This window comes from Paramisgurnus dabryanus, chromosome 3 (genome assembly GCF_030506205.2).
Source record: "Paramisgurnus dabryanus chromosome 3, PD_genome_1.1, whole genome shotgun sequence".
NCBI lineage: Eukaryota > Metazoa > Chordata > Actinopteri > Cypriniformes > Cobitidae > Paramisgurnus > Paramisgurnus dabryanus.
In genome coordinates, this window is record NC_133339.1 from 40,048,106 (window position 1) to 40,075,359 (window position 27,254).

A 27,254-nucleotide genomic window follows, 5' to 3' on the forward strand; every position below is an offset into this window, starting at 1 on the left:
CAAACATTACCAAGTTGTAGATGGTTGTGACTCAATTTACAAAGGTTTTAACACACATTACTGTTTGTCACGATGTGTTTCATCGCATTGCTGTTGCATGCAACAGACTCTCAAGTTTTATGTTAAAAGGATTACTAAATAAAAACCTAAGCATTCTGTATTATGTTGCCACTGATGATTTTACAAGTTTTACAGTTTCAAACATTTTTTGCTATATTCGCTGTGAAAGATTTAGTAAATAAATCTAAAACATAAACAGTGTTGAAGAGTTACCTTAATCTTCTAGCAACAATTTTCAAGAGATTACCAACATGTATGATGTACTAACTGTCAGGGGATCTGTGATATTATTTTCTGAAGTAAGTCTAATGGCTACTGCACAATAACTTAAGCGATAAAGAGTTTGTTACATAACCTATAGAAACGAAACAAGATAAATTACAAAGTCACTGGCATGAGGTTTACACTTAAACAAATCACGCAGATGTTTAAAGTGAAGTTGTTACCCCCAGAGAGGAATGTCCCTAACTCCAGGACTCCTATCTCCGCCTATCCATTACAGTCATTAAATCGGTGCCAGTATGATTCATTCAAACACAATCGCCTAACAAGTTTCAAGAAACTATGGACTCCTACTGCTACACCAACACATTCGCGCTACCCCCACCCCAGAGCAATATGTATATGAGAGAACCTACAGCTGGACCTGTGCACTCAATAAGTCCACCATGGTATCTGATGGCGGACCATCAACCTACAACAACAACACAACCCTTTGTACGGATCAAGTAATGTCTGATGATGTACCAATGGACCGGTGCCCCCAAGAAGGATCCGACAATGCCTGATGAATCAATACACATTGCGTGTATCGATTCCACAGACTGTTTGGTTTCAAGATCATGAAATAGTCGTAGTGATACATCTGTTACAAACTTGATGACAAAAAGCTAATGGCTTTCTATAGAATATTTAGAGACTATTACCTGTGTGGTTTGTGTGTATTTACAATATCAAATAATAATCAAATTGCTGTTGGTGAAATTATTGAACCAATCGTGAAAAACGTTGTGATATTTCTACACTACAATGACAATATATGATGTATTTCTTTTACTTGATGAGAAATAAAAAATATGTACCACTTTAAACATCTGCGTGATTTGTTTAAGTGTAAACCTCATGCCAGTGACTTTGTAATTTATCTTGTTTCGTTTCTATAGGTTATGTAACAAACTCTTTATCGCTTAAGTTATTGTGCAGTAGCCATTAGACTTACTTCAGAAAATAATATCACAGATCCCCTGACAGTTAGTACATCATACATGTTGGTAATCTCTTGAAAATTGTTGCTAGAAGATTAAGGTAACTCTTCAACACTGTTTATGTTTTAGATTTATTTACTAAATCTTTCACAGCGAATATAGCAAAAAATGTTTGAAACTGTAAAACTTGTAAAATCATCAGTGGCAACATAATACAGAATGCTTAGGTTTTTATTTAGTAATCCTTTTAACATAAAACTTGAGAGTCTGTTGCATGCAACAGCAATGCGATGAAACACATCGTGACAAACAGTAATGTGTGTTAAAACCTTTGTAAATTGAGTCACAACCATCTACAACTTGGTAATGTTTGAAATAGTATGGTCACATTTAAACAGGTACCATTAGATTGAAAACATCTATATGACTTTGAAGGTTGTTTTGCAAATACTTAGATTTAACATTTCGGCATCGATCCTTAGTGTCAGTTCAGGCGGGACAACTTTTGTCATACACATTTGTTTAAAGATGAAAATAAACAGCTTGTGTCTAAAAATACGCCAACAAACCTTTGCATAAAGGGTTTTTATGTTATTAAACATTGAGACTTGTGATGTGTTTATATCTGTGTGTAAGAAACATTACAGCTTACTGTTTTTAAAAATCAGGACCCATATAAAATTATGTTAAAGTTCAAAACTTTTGCGTTGTTTCTCAGCATTCATATAATTTCCAAACAAACAAAAGTAATTGTCACACCCCCACATGATCATGGGAGACACTTAAAAGTAAAATGTTTCATCCTTTTGTAAATGTTAAAACGGTGTCATGTTCTGAAGTTTTCTATAAAAATCTAGACCGAAACCACCCAAACATGTTTAAAACGAAGTAAAACAGTTTGCACATTCTAAAAATGTTGGTACGGTTGATGTGAACGACATAAATTGCTGACTTTAAGTCTTTGAATCCATAGGTTTTGAATGTAAATGTATGTGTTGTGAATGCGTAGCATGCACGCAACCAACACTTAAAACATTGTGGTGCAATCTGTGGATAGACCCCTGGTCATGAATATCTTAACATTCGTTACTTTGGAAATATTCTTGATATATCAGAGAATGGTTTGGTACAGCAAGCCACAATAATTAAACAATGCGTAATCATCTTAAGAAGATATTTGCGGGGTTTTTATTAATGTTTTCAAACATTATATCACAAATAACAAGCAATAGTTCAGATAATAAAAAAATCAGTAAAAAACAATAATAATAATAATATTGAGTATAAGAAACACCAACAAGGTATCAAAAAACATGTATAAACCGGATTATATAAACATTGAAAATTTTCCCGTTGTATCTGGTATTGAGAACACTCAACGGTATAAGTTTAAAACGGCTTTGTCACTTACAAAGTCGGGTTTTTTAACAGAGTGATAATTTCGGCGATTAACCCCAACAGTTTTCTTCGCTCTGTATCCTGGATTGCAAAACCATCGACTACAAATTGCTTAAACTGTACATAATCGTGCCATACATAATGCAAAAAGTCTTTGAGCTCTTCTGGAGTCACTTCATTTCCTGTGCTGTCCGTGACCTGTTCATCAGCCACAAGTTCGTTTCTATAGGCCTGTTGATTACCAGGCAGTGGCTCCGGGTCCTGTTCGGAATCCACGATTCTTTGAACATCGAGGTTCTGGGTCAAAACATATGGGGACAATTCTGTATCCTCAGAACCAACCTCTTCTCGATTTAGTTGTACCACAGCGATGGTCTGTTCGGAATCCACGGTTCTTTGAACATCGAGGTTCTGGGTCAAAACATATGGGAACAATTCTGTATCCTCAGAATTGTTGTCTTCTTGGTTTATGTGATTCACCCCTAACTCTGGGGTCTGTTCGGAAACCACAGGTGTTTCTTGTACATTCATGGACGCTGATGGTGATTGCACCGGTGTAGGTAGTTCAAAATCACAAATGTCCCATGCGATAATCAGATCCTCATCCCAATCTACAAAGCTCTCTACTATGTCATGTGTGCTCGACCCTGCAATTAGATAAACTCTGTTATTAAAAATAACAAAATAAAAAACTTTTTGTTTTAAAACATCTCTAATGCTGTATAAACACCTTGACCAGATGTTCTAGCGTCAGACTCCAATGGTCCTACATTATCGATCGCGATGACTCTGTCATTCAAAACTGTAAACAGATGACTATGTTATTAAATATCACTTTAAAATAAAACAATATGTTTAAAGACCATTTCTAGATACGTACCGGGGGACACACTCCGAACCGTTCGTTGTCTCTTTGCATCAGTATTTCGTAAAGTTGTATGCTGGCCCCTTGGTGTGTGAATCTCGGCCTGAATGGATCTCTGTCTTTTGTGTGATCCATGGCCAACCAGTGTTGTGTGGGGGTATATTATCCACCAGGATGGACAAATCCGCTGCAATACCATAGCACAGTTGTTTATCTTATAAATAATTAACTTTAATGTAACTCGTCAGTAAAATCACCTTTACGTACAGAGTGGTTTGCGTATCCCAGATCTACCATCGTTGTGTCGAGTAGCCGTAGCACAGATCCCTGTGAATGATAGACCTTTGGATCATAAGCTCTGTGGCATCATTTACACACGCGCACGCGCACGCGCACGCGCACGCACACGCACACGCACACGCACACACACACACACCCAGACACACGTCTTACCGTTCTCGTTATTTCTTAGAAACCCTGATGTATTGGGTATGCTATCCAGGAGGTTAGACAAATTCGCTACAATGACGACAGATTTTTTTTTTTTAGTAATTTTGAAAACAGGCCAAAATGTTGTAACAAACAAAACAAAAACAAACAAAAAAAGTAAAACACAAATACGTACCGAGTGTGTGGAGACCTGCAACTCCCCACACCACCTCTCGATCAGATGATCTAATGTTGTTATGCACTGTGAAAATAGTTGGGGGTGTTCGTAAGATACTTTGTAACCAACATCCACACACACACACACACACACACACACACACACACAGATAAACAACTTACAGTTTTCATCATTAACCGTGGGGTTCCCCAATCCTGTAGGAAATAGAGTGTTATAGATTTAATCATTTATTTATTTTATGTAAGTGGATCGTTTAAAATTATATGTAGAAAACGTTAAAACATACCTGTATTTAAAGCACAAATTTCAGCCGCAACATTAGCGTAGTCGGTGTCGTTCAGGGCTCCTATAACAATAACCCCGATATGTTATCCGGTCCTTTGTAGGGTTTTTTTTTTTTTGTAACACACAACATATTTGAAAAACAATACAAGCTTTTAAACACACTCACCAGTAAGGTATGTCTCCATTTCTTTTCTAGACTCTTTAACGCAGACTTTCTCGCTGTAAGTTTCAATCACTAGTTTTCAGGGGTGTTAAAATACATTCTGAGTGGTGCCTTACTTTATACGAAACTGTTAAAGACGAGAGATCTGGTTTGTGTCAACTGATAACAGCTTGTAAGCATAATTGATTCTTGATTGTCTGTAGAGGAACTTATGATGTTACAAACGAACCTTAAAAGACCGCATAAATACGCATGGTTGAATATATTGCTTTAGAGCCTCATATAAAAACATGTGGGTAATTAACCTCAATGCATGTCTCTGCTGTGTTCTAACTATTTTCAATGTAATGAAACCACCTGCCATTGTATCAGTGAGACGAATATCATGAATTATTTGTAACATTAGGGACCAGCCAGATAAACACATTGTTTTCACCACACCATATGTAATCATATATAAACATAAATACACATACACACGTACGATTTTAGTATTCACATTGTATACAAACCACAAGATAGGGTGGAATGTTTTAAGCTTCAAAAAAGTTTTGTTTTTAAAAAACCCTACAGATATAAGTACGCATCAGCCTAAGTTTTCTGACAACTTTGTTGTACATAATCACATTTTTAAATCAGAGCCTTGTTTAAGAAGTCCCTAATCTAAAATATATCTTTTACTTTGTCAGTGTGTCCCTATTGCATTTTTCCACCACAGTTTTTAAAAGACACTTGTTTACAACCCGCCACCTGCTGTGAACAGCCATCATCATCTCCGACACTGTTATAAGACCCCCATCAGAAGCTTTGTGTCTTATCAGAAAAATACAGCTTATAGTTAAATAGATAATAACAGATTTAAGTTTAACCAGTTACAACTAAAATATTTTATTCTTGCGTGACTTTAAAGAAGTCTCTTTACAAAACAAACGTATTATCAAGTTGTATTTACACAGGAAAATCCCCAGTGTTAAATCAACTCTACCAGTGTTAAATCAACACTATTTGGTGTTTATATAATCCACACCAAGATCGGTGTTAAAAAAGACTGGTGTTAAAAATATAACTCTGAATCAGTGTTATAGTTAATGAGATAATGAAGTGATGATTAAGACATTAATGGTGAACACCTGCTGGTCATTCAAATCAATTACATTTTGGACATTTTCCTGTCTCTAAATTTTTATTTTCTGGAGAAAATACTAAAATAATAAAGAAAGACAAATTATTAAATGCAATAGATGAATACTGTTGGGTGTATGCCTCCAAAAGCTGCAATCTTTCACATTGCCTCTCTATCATCATCTCTGTTTGAAAAATAAAATGATAACTTGCAGTGTTATTTTCTAAATGGATAAGTTTAACTTCTAAACAGCTGTCAGAACAAAATACAAGTGCTCAACTATTCCAGCATCCACACGCGTGATTTAGTAGACAAATCTTCTTTCTAACGTGATGTCTCACAAGTCAAATAGACATTTATCACAAAATGTATCACATTTGTGTTTGTTATGAGTTCATTTGAAGTCACCATTACTGTGATTAGTGTTTCCTTTAGTAAGGCATTTGTCCCTTGACCTTCACTGATCTAACTCTCCTCTTTTAGCAATAGCAACAATGTTTTATTAAGACCACTTGTTCATGGCTTCATATAGAGGGAGGCCCTTCCAGACCTTCTCAGTTTATTTTGATTATATTCTACTCTACAAATCATTGAAACATTTAATCACAAGTTAATTATAAAGAAACAGGCATATAAAAAAGCTCTATGCAAATGACATTGTTTTGAATGAGACTGCCGTAATGCTTTAGTGTTTTGTTTTTTGTTATTTGCTTAAGAGAGACTTCATGATTTCTGATACAAATCTCAACAATGGTGACAGTTAATGGTAAGAAAATTGCTAAATTTTTGTCATGTTGCAATGCATGATGGGAGTTATGAATGAGTTTTCTACAATCCTGGTACCCAGCATGCATTGCGGCATGACGTTTTGTTGTTGATTGTCACCATGATTGTGTTTTATAGGCTGATTGTTGATGTCTCATTGTGTCTGACTAACACCACAGATTATATTTGGGTAAACAATATTTAACTCTTCAGGGTATGTGGACTTTTACAGGACTGTTGGATTTCATGGGAGCCTCACATGGTTGGCAGAACATAAATTAAACACTTATATTCAGTTATTACTTTTTATGATGTAATTGAATCCCAAGACTTATACTTTCATACAAATTAACATAGTAACAGTTATAGACTTCATGCCTCTCATCTTCATCTGCTTTAACAGATGTGTTTTATAAACACACTGCCACAATTAGCAGAAGAAAACTAACACTAATCTTCAAGACCCAAGTACCTAAAGGAAACACTAATCGGAGCAATGGTGACTTACTTTATCAACCAGATTTACAGCAGTTCTTTAGAAATTAAACCTTTCATACATGTAACTCTGCAAGCAAGTTGTAATTTTAGTTTTCAAACAGAGATGATGATAGTGTTCATTTGGTGAATTCATCTATTGCATTTAATAATTTGGCTTTCTTCCTCATTTTAGTATTACTTTCTCCAGAAAAAGAGTCAACAAAATAAAAATTTTAAGACAAGAACAATTCCAAAATTGAGTTGATTTGACACGGAATGACCAGCAGGTGTTCATCATTAATGACTCAATCACTTCATTATCTTATTAACTTTAACACTGATTTAGTGTTTTTTTAACACCAATCTTGGTGTGGATTATATAAACACCGAGCAGTGTTAATTTAACACTGGGGATTTTGCTGTGTATAAGACACACGCAGTCAATTCCCCTAAGTCTAAAATAATAATTTTTTTTTGTCAGAGCAGACAATATAAGACTCTTTGTATAATATACACATATTCACACATGTTTTAAGAAGCCTTTAATTAAAAATAAAACCCCATAATGGGGTGAATACGTCTTAAAAACATTTAAAAGTTTATTAACGTCGTATATAAGTTTCTCTGTCACCATCTGTGCACGTATACACATGTCTTAATCAGAGACTTGGTTAAAGATTTCCCCTAAATCTAAAATAAAATCCTATTTTACCATAGTGGACAGAATTACATTTATTAACATTATTTTAAAATGGCAGATATGAACGCTCACCCGGCGCTTTGTCAGGCACCGCCGGATCTTTAATACGCGTGAAACTATAGTGCAGGTTATGAAAAGATTCACGGAATTCCTGAACCGTTTAAAAATTTATTTAGTTTAGACTATCGTCTAAAGATTGTAGTATTGACGGCTCCGAAGGTAATGGCTCAGGTCATTGCTTAAACTATACCCGTATACGGAATATTTAATTAAATAACTTGTGATGTTACAATCAAAAGTTTTAATCAGAGACATGGTTAAAGATTCCCCTAATCTAAAATAAATTCCTATTTTGCCATAGTGGACAGAATTACATTTATTAACTTTATTTTAAATGACAGATATGAACAATCACCCGACGCTTTGTCAGACACCGCCGGATCTTTAATACGCGTGAAACTATAGTGCAGGTTATGAAAAGATTCACGGAATTCCTGAACCGTTTAAAAATTTATTTAGTTTAGACTATCGTCTAAAGATTGTAGTATTGACGGCTCCGAAGGTAATGGCTCAGGTCATTGCTTAAACTATACCCGTATACGGAATATTTAATTAAATAACTTGTGATGTTACAATCAAAAGTTTTAATCAGAGACATGGTTAAAGATTCCCCTAATCTAAAATAAATTCCTATTTTGCCATAGTGGACAGAATTACATTTATTAACTTTATTTTAAATGACAGATATGAACAATCACCCGACGCTTTGTCAGACACCGCCGGATCTTTAATAGGCGTGAAACTGTAGACCAGGTCATGAAAAGATTCCCGGACTTCGTGAACCGTTTAAAATTTTATTTAGTTCAGACTTTGTGTCTGATCAGAAACTATAGCTCGATAGAAAACATCGGCTTTAAGCGTAGCCAGGTACATCTAATATATATATATATATATGATTAGTGATTGCCTTTAAATAAACTTTTAATGTTGCAAAACTTTAGATTCAACAACACACCCGCGGTGTGACACGCAGTGGTGAGACTCGCACGGGGCGAGCAAAGGAGGGAGGATGGTTGAGATCTGACATCAAATGTCAATAAACAGCAAATGTCGAAACACGAGCCGTCATTAAACATGACACCATACGCTTGACATAAAACACACTCAGGAAAAACAATCACTCTAAATGACCGGCAATAAAACCATTAAATACTTTCTGTCTAAAGTTGACAACTTGTACAGATTTTGATTGATGGTCCCGCCCCCCCCTGTCAAAGGGGTCATAAAACACGACCTGTCAACGGGTGGGGGAGGGGGTCATAAAAGTTTGACGAATGGTGGCCCGCTACAACTACTTATATATATATATATATATATATATATATATATATATATATATATATATGTAGGCCTCAAAACATTTATATCCTGCTAAATGTTACTGTCCCGCCATGTGAATTCTTATCTAATCATGACAAACTATATATTTTGCATTTAAAAGCTCTAAGAGTGTAGTTTTCTTATTTCATCCCCATTTCCGGGAAATTATGACATAGTGAGAGTCAGTTTCTAAAATGTCACAGGGCCACAAGTGGACCCAATTTGTTTTTACATACAGTATGTGTAGCACTTATACCCTGTTCTAAATTTTAACAATCATGACAAACAATATATCATTGGAAAGCTCTAAGAGCGGTGTTTTAATGAAGCATCAACACTTGGGGAATAAAATGACGAATCGGTTCCTAAAAGGTCGCAGGCCCACATGTAGGCCCAATTCGTTTTTACAAATGTATTATATTAAATCCATATTCTAACCTAAAAAAAACACGATAATATATACGATATATATCACTGGAAAGCTCTCAGAATGTAGTTTTCATATTTCAAGGTCATCTGATGAAAGAAATAATGAAGTTTTTTTGTAAAATGACCCCCATTGGAATGCATTTTAATTATTATATATTCATTATATTACACTATATCATATTATAAATCTTGACAAAAACTATATCATTGGAAAGCTCTAGGAATGTAGTTTTCATATTTCAAAACCTTTTTGCAATAAAAATAATGCAGTGACAGTAATTTATTAATTTGTGACAAGAGTATGCAGCAAACTATTGACACCTAGTGGCCATTGTTGGTAAAACCACTAAAAGTGTTACACAAACCACATTTTTTTTGTGATTTTAACTTGAAATTTGGATCACAACTGCTTTTATAAAATATATAGATTAGTAAAAGTGTATAAAATCTATACTTTTTTATTTATTATCATAAATGTAAACTGCTATAAAAAAATTATTTAATATTTTCACCCCCTGACACTTCTGTGAAAACTTTAAAGTGTCTTCTTTAAAACAGGAACAATATTAGGCTTTTAGGCCAAAAAAAATGCAAAAGTTATATTAATTTGAAGGTGTACATCACCTTTTTACCCCCCCCACACACACACTCAAAAAGCACTGTGTCAGTTAAGGGGTTAATATATTGTATAATAGACACATGTTTTCTCTTATCCTCCTAAGAAAGATGATTTTTTTATGTTTGCACCATAATACTTAAAGCAACACTAAAGAGTTTTTGCTCTTTGCTCCCCCTACAGGTTGGAAGTGGAATTGTTCATTACCACTTGTGTAAATATTTTAACCTACTGCAGCAAAGCTGGCTCTGATTGGATTGTAGGTCTGCTATAAAGCAAGTTTTTGTATTTTCTTTTCTAATGTTACATATGATAGAAATTACTGATGACTTTATTTGAGTGATTTGGTTAAACTGTTTAAACAACTTGAATGAGTGAGTCATTTGACTTTTTTCACTAGTGAGGAGTTTACAACTTTATTTTTTAGAACTTCTAACTAGTTTGTTTCACAAAAAGTTGAAACAAGTGCAACAAGAAATGTTTACAGTGTAGTGTCCCTTATGTCCTATAGTGCAGTGGTTTTCAGACATTCATGTCAAGGACTCCCAAATATGATGAACTTTTGTGAGGGACCCCTTACCTACATAAAATATATAGCCTACTGTATAGCAATTTATATATTTTATGTGTAAAAAATATGTAATTGGCTGCATTAAGTGTATGTAAAAACATAAAGAGATCAATTCAAATGTATCTGCAGCAACGACAATAAATCTTTTTTCAGGAATCGTGCATTATAAACCCCAATGAGTGCATAAAAGGGACTGTAATAAAACACACACTATAAAGTAATAAATTATAAATGATTCTGAAATGTTTAAAGCTTAAAATGAGAGAATTTTAGAAATTCATTTTACAATTACACTGTAAAAAACAGCATTTTCATCAAATCAACATTTTTATGATAATAAACAATTTCAACTTGAAAAAACTCAAAATAGTACGTCAAAGTGAATTGCAAAATCTAGTTGTTTTAACTTCATGCTGTATTTTTTTTTACAGTGTAGGCTTTTTATCTAAAATATTTTGGGGACCCACAAAAGCTCCTGGAGGCCCCCTGGTTTTAAAACCCCTGCTCTAGCGTCAATGCAACAAAACTGTGAGGATTTGGCGTCCCCTGTACTTAGCATTGTGCTGTTGACATCGCCAATGAAATTAAAATTAGGCTACAGTATCTGACCTAGGCAGTACCACAATATAAAATTGTCTAACACATGACACACTCTAAAAACTAATATTAAGAGAACCTTGTTCCTAATAAAACCAGTTTATTAAGTTAACTAAGGCATCAGTAAACTGGCACCAATGTTGCAAATGCACAATTGGGGGAATTGTGGCTTTATTCTAACGGCACGAAGCAAATGTGGTGGCCTTGAGCGAGGCGTCTTTCCTCCAGTTGCTCTGTGGGTTCTCCAGACCGTGATGGCTGCCCACTGCTCTGTGTGTGTGTGTTTGTTCTGAGTGTGGGTTACCAAACTGACAAGCCAGTTTGGTGCATGCTATAACACTCTTAGGTGTGTGCCTAGTGGATTTTTCCTAACAGTTACAAAATCTGATCATTTTGATATACTAATAGCATACCACTTCTCAACAAGATGCACAAAATGAGAAGTCACTCATGTTTAAATAGCATAAAACCGAGGTCTTGAAACTTTTTTAGGCCAGATACCACCCCTTAATGGATAAAGAGGAGGAGCAGGGACCCTCAGTATCAAATTAAAGGGTACATATCATGAAAATCTGACTTTGTTAATGTTTAAGTGCTATAATTGGGTCCCCAGTGCTTCTATCAACCTAGAAAATATGAAAAAGATCGAACTTAGTTTTGATAAACAATTCTCTGCAAGCATGTGAAAAAGTAGGTCATTTAAATTTGGCTCCCCTTGTGATGTCAGAAGGGGATAACACCGCCCCTAAATCTGCACTATCGAACCATGACACTGCCATTTAGTGCAGAGATCAGCTCATTTGCATTTAAATGACAAAATTAGTAAAATTACATTTTTGCTCACACCTACAAAGTGGCAATTTTAATATGCTGTAATAAATTATTTATATGATATTTGAGCTAAAACTTCACATATATACTCTGGAGACACCAAAGATTTATTTAACATCTTAAAGTCTTGTGACATGCCCGCGTTAAGACTGGATTTTCATTCTTTTGTTATGATTGTTGATACAAAGATATTGAAATAATTATTTTGGCATACACCATAACATTTTAATTGGGGGAATGTTATGTATGGAAGGTATTTTTGGACTTTTTAAAATTAATTAATTAAATTATAAAATAAAATCGCAAAATATGTCCCAAATTTGAAAATGAAAATGTATTGCACGATTATCACACTGCGTGATATGTGTATGCATATGAAGGTAACTGATGCCTCACCGGATCAGATTTGTAAAAATACGCACATACATAACAGCGGACCAGCTTCTTTTAATGTTTGTTCCTCCTTTGAAATGTAAACAATCCACGCGTCCGCTCGTACAGTCTAAATGTTGCTCACTGCCCAGCTCCATGCACAGAGGGTAGACGCACATTTCACCGTGACAGCGCCACCTGGCACTCGTTGGCCAGTACAATCGACACAATAGCCTATCTGTACAGATGTGAAGCTAAGATTCATCCAAACAGTCGCTAAGTTGGGGTCTAAAAGTCGCTAGATGTAGCAATAAGGTCGCTAAGTTGGCAAGCAACACAGTCACTGAGTTGGCAACACTGCTTCAGCCAATCCGCTTTTTTAAGCAAGTAAGCCCCACCCACTCATTAACATTGAATTTGCATACAAGTTGAAAATAAAAATGAACACAAAAATTAAAACGAAAATGAACAAGAAAAACAGAACATAAATTAAACTTTACATTTTAATTTTGTCCCTATTATTGCTTGGGCATGAATAAAAAGCCTTTTAAAAAATGTATTTACAGATTCCTTTTCAAGCTTGCCTTTTTATTTTAATATTGTCAGTCTTGAGTCAAGATTATATTGAAAATGAAATGTCAAATCATCAATTTAATTAAATTTTTCAATTTGGCCGGAATGATGCTTAATTACGTTAAAAATGAAAATGAAATAATTTAATATAATGTTTTAATTTTTATTTTACCATTTCATTTTCAAATTTGGGACATGTTTTGTGATTTTATTTTTTATTTTATAATTTAATTGGCTAATAATTGATGTCCTTAATTTATTATTTTTTGTTTTGGTGCTTTATAAAGTATAAAATGATTGGATTGACTGAATGAACTGCCAAATACCATTTTATTCATTTTGTTACATAACAAATTACAAAAAAATCACTTTCAATAAAAATCACTTTATTAAATCCAAATGTCAAAAAATGTATAACATAAACAATATGACAAGCAAAAGACAAAAATGCTAAAATTCACACGATAAACTAATGTATTACCATTTCATTCAACTGCAGCATAAACATCTGTCTGTCTAAACAGAGGTCATGATGAGAAAAACCAAGACTTTAGAAATGGCAATATCTACAATATACAGTACACACAAAAGCACTTAAACTAGAAAATAGGCTTTGATGTAGCATCCACAAAGATTCATTTAGATCTTTGGATATTGTCTTTGCATGAATTGGCATATATATATATATATTTATTTATTTGGAGATAAAAAAGTACTGTAAATTGTGCATTATCATAATCTAAACAATGTTAAACTGAAATAAAGAGCAGATGTACAGTATTTGAATGATGATTACTAGTATACAGACATATGGAGGCGAAATCACTTCACGGCATAACAGTTTATTTCAGAAGAGGCACAAACAACCCATTTTTCTCATGCAGAATATAATCACTACACCAGATCATTTATCATTTTTCCCTCAGATTGTGTGAGTCGGTGCATCACGTGGTGTAACATTACAGAAATAAGAGGAGTACAAATCAAAGGCTCTTTCTTCGTCTGATAAAATGCTTTTTTTTTACAAAACTTCCCCCAATTTTTTTTTTACCAATTAACCAGTGTTTTTATAATCATAAGTGCGTTTAAGAGCTTTCAATGAATATTTTAAATAACACCCAACTGAACCATTATAGATAACCGTATATCAATGACCCCTGAGGAGAATAAAGCATATATTTACATGTGATCAAAGTTCACCCATAAATTTTCAAGTTATCATTTGCCTTGCAAGAGAAGTCTACCTTCACCGCATGGACCGCATGCTGTCTTGAAAAAGTCTTTAGGATATTTGTGCTTCAAAAAATCCCAGCTGTCCTTCTTTGAGAAGTTCCATCGGAGCAGATGAAGAGGACAGACTTTACATCTTTATTACCTTCTGCTTTCAAGTACCAACAAGGAAACCATCTCACGCTGCCAGAGACTAGTTAAGGAAGAGGAAAGCTACACCTGGAGGTCCGTCCCGAAGTGTCGGATTTGGGCATCAGTCATAGACAGGTAGGTGGTCCTCATGCTGGGTGAATACTGCGGTCGGTAAAGAGGAAAAAAAGTGATATCAGAGATAATGCCTTACAAAACAGATATGAATGCACAAAAAATTACTCGGGTGAAATGCCGATGCAGGAAAAGAGGTACGGATGTATAAAATGCAGCTAAAGATGATAGTAAACATATTTTCAAGCTCCCCCAACTGCTCAGCAAGTTAAAAAGAGATGTAGAGAAATGTTTATGAATTGCATGAAGAAATTGACAAGCGAGAGGGAAGTTAAGGAGAGGCAGTGCATCTTTAGATGGCGTTTGGGGTCAACTTACTGTTTTTAAATGTCTGGGGATAGAACTTGAAAAGTGATGAAAGACAAAAGAGTCAATTAGATTTAGTAAAAAGACATAAAAAATGATGGGAATTGGTTCATTAGACTGTACTGTGATGAGGTTTACGCCTACAGCAATACATTAACCAACATTTCACAGCTCCGATCTCATTCATTCATTCACTTAGAATTCATCTTTGGTGCTGCCCAAGCCTGATAGACAATTATCAGTCCCATTTGGGTTCACATTAAAAAAGGCCGAATTAATCGTCATTTATAATTTATAGTAATACTCCTTCCTTTAATATCTGCACTGATGTGACTATTAAAACAGATCTTAGTTAAAAGTGCCTGGAAAATGTAAACAGCAGAGGGCAGTGCAGCTCCATCTGCCATCAAATTCACTGAATGAATACAACATGAATAAAAATGAACCCATTTACTCTAACACAAGTGCATGATTCATTGATACACATAATAACGAACAAACTTATTTGTTGACTTTAAACAGCTTACTGATCAGGGATTAAATGTAAGTGGAAAACACTACATTGTTTAGGTGAATTTCACTATTCATACAGGTATATGCATACTTTAAGAAAAATCAAAATACCGATGGTGGCGGTGAACCTCTCCCGATCAACGGTACGTTTTCATAGCGAGGATTTCTCTCAAACAGCATGGACTGGTTCCTATAGCGGAGAAAAAAATTAAGGTAAGTGGGTTAAGCAAGAGAGAATAAACTAATACAGGGATTCCCAATTTTTTTTATACTAGGACCCATAGAGACAGGAATAAAGGGAAAATGGGGGAAAAATGCACATTTCTTCTCTTTAAGTAGAGTAATTCTTATTTTCCTTGTCATTTTTTCATTAAATTTGACCCTGGACCACAAAACCAGCCATAGGGATATCTTTTCCATCAAAAAGCTGATGTTAATAAGCTTTCCATTGTTAGGAAAGGACATTGGGTCTCATTCCCTAAGCATGCGCATGCACAAATTTGTGCGTGAGATGTGCATATGGATTAGGGATGTGCATCGATGCATCGCGCTCCCATTAAAAAGACCTGTCTGAAATCGATTCTGAATCGTAAGGCTCCGATTCAGTGTTTCATGCACAGCTTGTGCATGTACTACGGCTCCGTGATCAGTAGGAAGTCCTTATCAATCTAAAATCACTACAAGTTTGACTCGTTTATAACGTGCATTTAAAAAAGCAACACTCTTCAAACACAATCATTTAAAATATTCTTTATTATCATGAAAATACCTGAAACAATCTGAAGAACAGCGATATAAATATTCCTTTAGACATTTCCTGGTATACTACTTCTTCTGTGGCACAAATGGTGTTTCTAAGCGAGAGCGCCCCCTGGCTTTTGGATGTGCCTGCATTTCACCGTAATTCATTCAAATTCATTCATTGAGAAAACGCGCATTTGCCCGATTAATTGTCACAACCCTAATATGGATGTTTTTACGGACAAATCATGATTAAAAAAAAGGTTTCTTCTAAATGAATAACTAATTCCACACGCACGCAATAATCACATAAACTGTAATTAAAGGGACACTCCACTTTTTTTGAAAATATGTAACCAGTCACGGAAAGTGGGGACACAAGTCGGATCTGGGCCATTTTGAGTTATTCAAAGATTCTGAAAGTGTAGTTTCTAAGCTTTCCAACAATGTGTAATAATATTTGGAGAAGTTGTGGCCATTTGAATTTAGGAACTCAGAAAAACAGAGAAAACAGAGACGAAAGGGACTCTCTTTTCCAGCTGGGGGAGACAATAGGGCTCATTTACATCTCATTTAGCCAAGCCATACCCCATGTAAAGCCGTTTTGAGATACAGATGTTCTAGCATCATATGTTGTATTTTATGACAGAAGGCCGGATGACAACATGCAAACATAATTTTTTTACCTTTGTGTTGATCACAAGTCGAATCCAGTCTGTTTCAGATGTGTGAATCATCCAATGATCTTTTTGTCCACAAATGCGTATAATCCGTGAAATATAGATATTTATTACACGGCTCTCTGGAATGCTTGATTCTGATTGGTCAGTTGAGACATTTGCAGGTTCGTTGTTTTCAAATAATAACCGCTCCAAAATAATAACGCATAGCCGGACTACTTGCACGAGTAAAATCGCTCCGCGCCAATAAAGATCAATAAAGATTACTGTTTGGCGCCATCTTGTGACAAACACTGGACAACCACGACAAGACACAGAGAGCTTACTGAGACTGAACTTGACAAAATAGAGCATGACAGCTAGCCAACTAACATACAAAAAAATACAGAATGAGCATTAAAACTTCTCAAAGACTGGTTAAAGAGAAAAAAAATGGAGACAGACAAGTCTGAAGCAGATGATCTTAATAAGGTATTACGATCATTTTATGCATCTGTACAAAGTTTCGCGGAAGGATAAACATGTTAATTTAAACCAAATATGCCAATAAAATGTTTCAAATTCATATTCATGTCCAGTTTTTTTTCTTATGTGGCAAGTAGGCGTGTAATAAGCGGGATAATGTAGAGGCAGCCGGTAGTTATTGGGAAATAAGCCCCTTCAGTGTGATACAAGACCCTCCACTTCGCGTCGGGTCCTGATCACACTGTCGGTGCTTATTTCCCAATAACTACCGGCTGCCTCTACATTATCCCTTACATAGTCTATTGTTTACATCAGATTTCGCATGAACGTCTAGAATATAATCTGAGGACTATTTACATCGTAACATGTAAGGGTATATCAGATTACACTCCGGTAATTTACGTTCCATTAAACACATGAACCCGCCTTCAAAGTTTGTATTTAAAATAGGGCAGTAGTATAATAGATAATCCAAAAACAGCACCGTCGAAAACGTGACGTCCTTTTGAGATGTAACCAGTCTCTCGCTGGTTCCTCCATCAGCCAATGACTTCATGGAAAATATTGATAGACAAAACATTTAGCCAATTATATAAAGAATTCAACGATCTCTGTGTGTTTGACTTCATGCTGCGCTGCAAGAACTGACAGACAGATGACGTCAAAGTACCGCGAGAGTTGAAATTAAGCGGTACTTTGACGTCATCCGACTGCAGCCCCGCATAAAGTCGAGGAAGCCAGTGACGCGGCTGACGTACGACACGGCTAACTGTTATCTGTTCCGCCCCAGCTTCTTTTTTTTCTTTTGTTTTGGGCGCTAAGTTTGAGAAAAAAAGAACTTAGCAAACATGTCTGAGGGACAGGTCAGCCGCGTCACTACAGTCACGTGACTTCACGCTCGAGCCGGAAGAGAAGACAATGCTGAATAAAGTCGTAATTCTTGCTACTCTCATGATGTTTTAATTACCTTTCTGGACATGGAAACCGTACATAGATTTTCAATGGAGTGACAGAAAGCTCTCGGACTAAATCTAACGTTAAAACATCTTAAACGGTGTTCCGAAGATGAACGGAGGTCTTCCGAGTTTAGAACGACATGAGGGTGAGTCATTATTTTCAGTTTATTCCTTTTAAGGAGCCACGCAGTTCCCTTTGGGGGGAGTTATGCTTAAAGTGTTACCACCAGAACGGAGATCAGCTGAATGGATTCCAAAACGGTAAAAATCTAATGTTTAATTCTAGGGGAGCTGGAAAATGAGCATATTTTCAAAAAAAGTGGAGTGTCCTTTAAATACTAGGCTATAGTTATAATGTATTTAATAATGTTGATATATAACATTTATATTTTATATTCTATATTATTCTACATTATTATTATTATATAGAGTATATTATACATTATTATATAGCCTAATTATTGTTTTCTACACGTAATGACAAATCCCACTAAACATTAGACATCTGATGGACATGCAGATCATGTCTATATTGCGTCCGTCGGTCCAAAACCAATTCTGGACGTCTACACGATGTGCAAACTAGGTCTTCTATTTGGACGTCTAACCATGATCCTACTTGGATGTCAATATGCAGTTCAACATTTGAACGCCTGACTAGGTAACTTTTTGACGTCTAAGCCGTGCAGAAAAGTGCCATTAAATGCTGTTTAGATGTTGGTCACATGACAACTTGGTCCAGGTTCATGAGATGAATTGAGCAAAAATTGTCATTAGTAGCCATTAACTCGACTGTTTTTGTGTAGTTCACCACAACAGCCATGTGACTTTGTGTAACCCACTGTGCGACCCACAATTAGGTCCGTACTCACATGTATTCTGGTGTACTGGATGTGGTCGGCAGCGGTGGATGCAGGCTGGTTTGGCTGCCCATACTGCTGCTGTAACTGCAGAAACTGTGAACTTGAGATCGTCCCGGGTTATACGCCGTGATACGTCGCGCCGGGTTGAATGGGTCTTCCTCGTCAATATCATCGTAATTCCTGTCCCTGAGGAAGACCAATCACACGTCAGCTACACCCGTGCTGTAGAGCCATAATAAGGAAACAGCCGTACAGTACCTGATGGCAATGAGGGTCCAGGCTCGGGGGACGGCACACAGCAGGACACTAAAGGCACAGGCAGCCAGTAAAGAAAACAGGCACAGATACAGGAGTCCCTCAACGCCGTCGTAGCAAACGCCCAGCAGAGCCTCCACATAATCCTGTAAAACACCAGTTTGTGGCATTAAATATTTCAGAAGTTTTGTTTGTCTGTACTTTGCTGCCTTGTGTGCTATCAGAAATAGCTTACAGGACATCCCACTTCTGAAGCCATAATTACACGTATATCATTTGAGTTGTCAGAGTTAAAGGGCCGCTAGGTGTTTTCAGCAATATTAAAATAGTCTCTGAATTTGTCTGTAAAGTTTCAGCTCAAAATAGACCACAGATCTTTCATTATACGATGTTAAAAATGGCCATTTGTGGTTACAATGAAAAACGTGCTGTTTTTGTTTGTGTTTCTTTCAATAAAAAGAAAGCTTCTGTTCCCCTCCCCATATGCAAAATAGGGGGTGGTGCACTTACACATGTGCTTTGGCATACAATAAAACATGTGTCTCTGGCTGAAGGTTGAACTATGCGCTCATAAGGCGGAGTCTGTGAGCGGTTACACTGTCAGAAATAAAGGTACAAAACTGTACCTTTTCTGTCACTGGGGTTTTACCCTAAGTTTCTGTTTGGTACCTTTACAGGAATACAAAACAGAATATAATTTTGGGTAGATTACCGTACCTTATGGACCTACATTGTTAGAAAAAAGTCAAAATATGTACCCTAGCTGTCAGTGGGGCAGCACCCTTTAAGAAGGTAATTGTATGGACCATTAGGTACAGATGTGTAAACATTTAGTACCAATATCTACCTTTTAGATACTAATATGTATTTTTGAGGTACTAATGTGCTCTCTTTGGTCCCAGCATGTACTTCTGAGGTACTAAAATGAAATACTTAGGTGCAAAGCTGTACTTTTTGAAAGGGTACAGCCCCAGTGACAGAAAAAGTACAGTTTTGTACCTTTATTTCTGAGAGTGTACGGTTGGGGAGTAATCAATGTGACATCACATTGATAGGGGATCCCCAACAGCCTGTTTTGTGTGACTGTTGCGGTTTAAAGGAATTACATGAAAAGGAATAGATGGATTTGTATAATAATCCTTTTCTGATAGAAACACACTTAACAGTGCATTTTTTAGGTTAGGGGGGCTTTAATAGGAAATAGGAAGTACTCTAGTTTTATTCAAAGATACACTTAATTGGAAAAAAATCCTACACTGCAAAAAAATATTTTCAAGAAAAAATGTTCTTAGTATTTTTGTCTTGTTTTCAGTAAAAATATCAAAAAATTCTCAAATTAAGATACTTTTTCTTGATTAGATAAAAATGACCCAAGAACATAAGTCTAGTTTTTAGACCAAAAATATAAAATTAAAGTGATTTTGTACATAAAACAAGCAAAAAAATCTGCCAATGGGATGAGAAAAAATTTGATTATTTTTCTTAAAGACTAAATTCAAGAAAATTTTTTTTTTGCTTGTTTTATGCACAAAATCACTTAAATTTTATATTTTTGGTCTAAAAACTAGACTTATTTTTTTAGGTCGTTTTGCTAATCGAGAAAAAGCATTTTAATTTAAGAATTTTTAGATATTTTTACTTTAAACAAGACAAAAATATTAAGATTTTTTTTTATTTCATTTTTTTGCAGTGTAAAACAACAGACAATCTGTCTAAGTGGGCGGTTCTTTGCAAAAATAGTTTTGAGTTGAAAATGTGTGAAATACTAACAACCCATTAAAACTCTTTAAAGTCCCAATGAAATCAAAACTAACAATTCTTATATTTTCATTTCATATCCTTAGTTAGACGGCTTGGGCAAGACCATCCGTTAACTCCGCCTCCTCCATCTATCAATCTGCTGCCAGGTGCAGAATAAAACGCCCACTTTTCTATATCCACTCAATGCACAATGGAAAACACAAGCCACACCCACTATTTTTCCTGCCGTGATATTGTGTGTTACTGGGGCGGCAGTGGCTTAGTGGTTCATATAGGTTGTCTACAAATCGGAAGATTGGTGGTTCGATCCTTGGATCCACCTGACCAAGTGACACCTAACCCCAGCAGCTCCCGACAAGCTAGATGGCGCCTCGCATGGCTGACACCACCATCAGTGTATGAATGAGTGCGTGATGGCCATTGGTTTGTGAAAGCGCTATATAAATGCAGTCCTGTCCATGCAGTCCATTACTCGGAAATACGTTACAACATAGTAGTAAAGTTGATCGCAACTTCTGCTTCACAGGGACATTTTTGAAAAAGTTGCCAGCCAGCACCAGCATTTTTATGATTTTCACAAAAGTTAGGGTTTTATAAGTTGGGTAAGAGCGCCACCTAGTGGATAATAGTGAAATATGGATTGCCCTTAAAACTCGTCAATGGCTAGGAAAGAGATAAGGAAGAGCAGTAACTTACTTTATGAAGACTACGGCAGTCCAGTAAGGCGGTTAGCTGGTGCAAATTGAACTCGGAGGAGTTGAGGAGCCGCTGAATTCCTAGCAGATCTTTCTGAAATATTCAAATGCAAAAAAAGTCAAAAAGCTGAGAAAGTGATGTATTAACAGCATCTCCGTCTATAATGACTCTCTCACCTCCGCAGTAGGAAACACAGCGACAGAAAACTGCAGCAAGCCCTGAACTTGAATCTGCATGGTAGTCAGAGACTTCTGGTAGATGGTCAGAGACTGTAGAAAAGATACGACAGCGAATCAGACAAATATCTGATCATCTATTATTCTGCAGATGGTCGTGTGTACAGTAGGTTGATGCCATCAAACATCACAATCTCAATTATTGACATTTATGGGTTTATTTTGACAAATATGGCTCAGAAATTACACAATTTATCTTTAAATTGATACATAACCTTGATTCGTAACATATTAGGCACAACAACATGCAAATTATTAACTTCTTACACCCTGAAGCTATTTTGGGGATTTTCACCTGGATTTGGCCTACCCAATTTCAAAAGCATCCTATACCCACATGCAGAGGTTTACATACAAAAGTTTGGTATCATTTTACAGGTAACTCTTTGAAATGACATAAAACACTGTTAAAAGTGCTCAACATGGTTGTATGTGATGTCAGGCCTCTAATAAACACAAAAATAAATAGGCGCTTTTTGATGTTTTTTTTCTAAAGTTTTTATTTGAAAGTATATAACTCTGGCCCTGGGTATCTCAGGTCCCTGCAGACAGTTTTGTTTGATTCCAGCAATTGTCAGCTTACAGAGGAAAAAGGAATTTTTTCTCTATCATAATCTATGCAAAAGTTATTTTACTCCAACTGAAGGGAGGAATAATACCCTTTTTGTATACAATTTCTGCCTAAGAACATTTGAAGTGTCCCCATAACCACATACAGTGGAATAAATGCAATTTATTTATATCATTTTAAAGAAAACCCTTTGAAGTTACATAAAAAGCTGCTGTTTGTGACAAATATTGTTATTTATGTTGTTTTTCATATGATGAAACACCAAATTTTCTTTTTTATGTTGTAAACACTGTCTTTGATAATGTATAACTCTGGTTCTTTGTGCTCTAGCAGACTGCAGACAGTTCTGCTTGTTACCAGCAGCAGACAGTAAACACCCAAAAAAAAAATGAACTCTTTAGCATGTCGCATTCAAAAGTTATTCTCATTTTACTAAAGGGTGTGAAAATACATTTTTCATATAAATATTAATTTTTTGTTTTCCACATATAATAAAAAGCTAGGGATTAATTATGCACACAACCAAAGAAAATGCTGTGAATGGACTCATTGTTTAGAGTAGGACCTAAAATAAAAGATGATGTATCATTTGTGGCTATATGTGCTATCTGAGGCAGTCCACACTCAAGTTTCCCATATGTTTACAAAAGACCATTTTTTACCTCATTATTCATTCAGCGATTGTTGGATATGTGTTGATATTAGAACAAAAATAACGATGTAGCCTTATTCCCGAGAGTGAGAGCTTTCATTTGATATAAGACTTGCCCATGTTTGTCATTTTTGAAAAATATGAAATATGTAAATATTAAATCATATAATAAAATATTGGGGGGGGTGATAGTGTAAATTAAGTGTAAATAACTTTCTTACAGTAAAAGATATGTCAAAGTGATGCATATCTGCAGAAAGTAGAGACTCTAAGCTTTCAAACAGTATCTCATATGTGTTACTGGGGTCCATGACGGAGCATCAAAGATTAAAATAATCTTTTATATTAAGTCAAAATACGAAATTCTGGACCCGGGACAGGGTCCTCAGGGTTGAAGAGGTTAACATAAGCTGAAAAGGATAGGACAATTATAATAACAATTGCATTAACAACAGAAGATGGATTGACCAGCGTAAAACATTGAGCCAAAATATCACATTAATATCAGTCAAGTGTGGCAAAAAAGTCTATTTATGTTCCTATCCCACCTATGGTTATAGTTCTGCATTATTTGTATTCACCATTTCTGCTGACCACAACCTATTAAAAACCTGCTCCTTTTTGGGTCACCAGTTAAGAAACGCTGACCTAAAGGATTTCTAAAATAAGGCAAAGATGTGCAATAGATGGCTTTTGTTATTGCGCACACAAGTAAGAAGTCATTAATCTTTGGTGAGGATATCCGTTATATATTTGCATAAGGATTAACAGTTCCTATATTCAGAAGGGAAATGGTTAATGGCTGCATTTGTCTTGTACATCTGCTCCATGCCGTTACCCCCAAAGATTTCCTTAAATAGATCATCAGCATAACCAACACAGAATAATGTCTAAATAAGTGAAAAAGCTTTCACGGGAATCCCACGGGCGATGTGAGAAAGCCAGGCAAATCTAATTATCCCAAAACCGCATACAAAAGAGACTTCCTTTGATCAAAGTTTATTTTCATATCGCCTATTCGTAATGCAATTAGTCATGCAGATTTTTTACAGAAACATTACAATGGCTGTAACGTGGGTGTGTGCCTTAATTAGAAGTCAAATGATTCTTTAAGCTCATGATTATCACTCGTGTCAGGAATTCTGGGAAGAACGTGCCGGGAAATTACCTGCTGGAACGGATTGGGAAGAGTCTGGCTGCAGTACAGGTAATAGTGGGCTATATCTGCACAGCACAGGGAGAAAAACAGAGAATTTTAATCAAATGCTTTTAGTCTGTGATGAACAAAACCATGCCTTGGCCTTGTTTACAAATCTACGCTTATTAACCAAGCAGAATTAAGCGCCTTGGCAAGGACCTCATTGCTCATTTCACACATAAGAGCTAAACATACCAGAGCTCATTCACAGTGCATATACACAGTTGTTAAAGGTACAGTAGTGAACACCGTCTGCTTATTTTTAAGGGTTTTTTTCCCTTGAGAATCCCAAACTCACTTTATAAAAACTTATTAAGGTTGCATTAGTAAATGCATTAGATAACATGAACAATTACAATGAGCAATATAGTGTGTTAACATTTTAAGCGTTTTTTATGCCAGTGGCGGCGCTGTGCGTTTATTCTGCACTCAGTGCCGAGCGTGCCGCATTTTACCAGCTGTCGAGAGCAGTGCTGGGGAAAGTTACTTTAAAAAGTAATGCATTACAATATTAAGTTTCTCCCCAAAAAAGTAACTTATTGCATTACTTAATTACTTTAAGTTACTTTTTCTTACTCGACTGAGGATTGATCTCTTTCACGCCTTGCAGGTGTTTTTATGACCGATAAGTTCTGCATTCAGAAATTGCATATTTCCATATAAAAAAGCCAAGCTCTGGCCTGCCTTCTCTGTTTCTGACTCAAACTGTTCCGGCTCAGGTGCGCACTCATAGAGTATGTAACTCTACGTGACTATGTTAAGTTCAATTCAGTAGATTTTTTTATCGAATTAATTAAACTGAAAAGTAACTTGCATTACTTTTTTAAAAAAGTAACTCAAATATTAATGTGTACATTTATAAAGTAAGGCGTTACTTTCCTTGTAACTTCAGAAAAGTAATATTATTACATAATGCACATTACTTGTAATTTGTTGAGAGTTTAGAAATATTCAATGTCACTTTTCAATGTCGTCCAATCACAGTGGAGGAGAGGCGGGACAAATACCACACCAACCAACCAGCACATCGTACAACGACTGATAAACAAAACGGAAGTATCATAGCAACTAAAGCGCTCAGTTGAAGAGAAAATTATTTTCAATGTCTTGTTTTCAGTAAAAATATCAAAAAATTCTTAAATTAAGATGCTTTTTCTTGATAAAGAAACGAGCCAAAAAATAAGTCTAGTTTTTAGAGCAAAAATATCAAATTTAAGTGATTTTGTGCATAAAACAAGCAAAAAATCTGCCAATCGGGTAAGCAAATTTTTCTTGAATTTAGTGTTTAAAAAAAGGTTCAAGATTTTTTTGCTCACCCCATTGGTAGATTTTTTTTACTTGTTTTATTCACAAAATCACTTAAATTTGATATTTTTTGGTCTAAAAACTAGACTTATTTTCTTCGGTAGTTTTCCTCATCAAGAAAAAGCATCTTAAAGGTACAGTGTGTAAATTTTAGCGGCATCTAGTGGTTAGGTTGTAAATTGCAACCAATGGCTCAGTTCACTGCTCACCCCTCACTTTTGAAATACATAGAGAAGCTACAGTAGCTGCCACCTAAAAAACATGCCATCGTCGGAGACAACTTAGTAAAAAAGTTTGTCTGTTAAGGGCTTCTGTAAAAACATGGGGGCACAAAATGGCGACTTACACGTAAGGGGGCCCTCGTGTATGTAGATAAAAACGTCACATTCTAAGGTAATAAAATCATAACGGTTCATTATAAAAAGCTTGTTATAAAACGGGCAGTTCTGGTTCTTCATTCTGAAACGCGTTCTAAGCCGTGATAAAATACACCGGTAACCTCACGGTTCAGACCACATTACATAAGTATCACTGCGCCACTGTTACTGCGTATTGATTTATGAAAATAAACACCACAGTCTTAAATCATATTTTTAATTTGTCTACAATTGCACAATTAATGGCGATATCCAGATAACTGTCAATAAATATTGTTGAGTCATCTCGTCGATAAAGAGAAAACGTTGTCTGAGGATTTTATAACTCAAGTTCATACGTCCGCTATTATCCACTGGTTGGCGATCTTACCCAACTTAAACACTGACGCATTCACTGAAAACACCGTGTAGTACTGTTCATGGCTCCGTCTGAATCTGATCTCTTACTAAAGTTCTTCACAAAAATGGAATTATCTCCGCTTTTAATAAAAAAATTTGAGAGGTGATAAGAGATCAAATGAAGGTAGGATGAAATGTTTTTTTGTTTGTTTTTGTTTCAAAGCGGATGGTCTGTTCTTTAATTTGATATTTTATGTTTATATAAAGAAGATAATTTTCTGGAAGGCATTAAACTAAAACTGGGTGGCAACTTAAAAAAAAAAAAAAAACGCTGACGGGGAAAGAGTTCAGCATGCTTCCAAGCATATTTGATCATCACTTCAACAGTTGCACAATATAAATGTTAATGTATAAATTAGATGAATGTTGATTTCTAAAATAAACACCACAGTCTTAAATCATATTTTCATTGTGTCTTTGCTGTGTCTGTGTTGGTTGGGAACTGCGCTCTGTTTCAGTCACACTTGATTCTGAGGAACTACTTTGTTTGGCGGAAGAGTAATATTTGTACTAATATAATTACAACTTTTTTGGGTTTTATTTTATAAAATCCCGCTAACGTTATGCATATGAAGTAACCGTTTTATAAACGCAATAAACCCCTCGAAGCGTTGGGTTACCAGTGCATTTTATAACAGCTAAGGGGGTTTAGGCACTCCGCTTCGCGTCGTGCCTAACAACGCCCCTTAGCTGTTATAAAATGCACTGGTAACCCACTGCTTCTCGGGGTTTATTGCTTTATTATACA

The 27,254-nt window shown here is 35.7% G+C and overlaps 1 protein-coding gene across 2 annotated transcripts in view; it reads right to left on the bottom strand.

Annotated features, from left to right (window-relative positions):
- Positions 1–13,396: 13,396 nt before the first annotated feature.
- The window catches only part of ttyh2l (tweety homolog 2, like), a 77,221-nt gene continuing 63,363 nt past the window's right edge, over positions 13,397–27,254 (bottom strand). The window contains exons 8-15 of one of the 2 annotated variants that reach the window (XM_065263320.2): positions 24,396–24,451; positions 21,945–22,037; positions 21,769–21,861; positions 19,315–19,457; positions 19,066–19,242; positions 15,463–15,541; positions 14,851–14,875; positions 13,397–14,562 (exon numbers count right to left, since the gene is read on the bottom strand). In XM_065263320.2, the coding sequence (XP_065119392.1) occupies positions 14,522–14,562; positions 14,851–14,875; positions 15,463–15,541; positions 19,066–19,242; positions 19,315–19,457; positions 21,769–21,861; positions 21,945–22,037; positions 24,396–24,451 (707 nt within the window). In that variant the 3' untranslated portion in view covers positions 13,397–14,521. The remainder of the gene's footprint in view (positions 14,563–14,850; positions 14,876–15,462; positions 15,542–19,065; positions 19,243–19,314; positions 19,458–21,768; positions 21,862–21,944; positions 22,038–24,395; positions 24,452–27,254) is intronic. The other variant, XM_065263319.2, reaches the window with a different exon arrangement.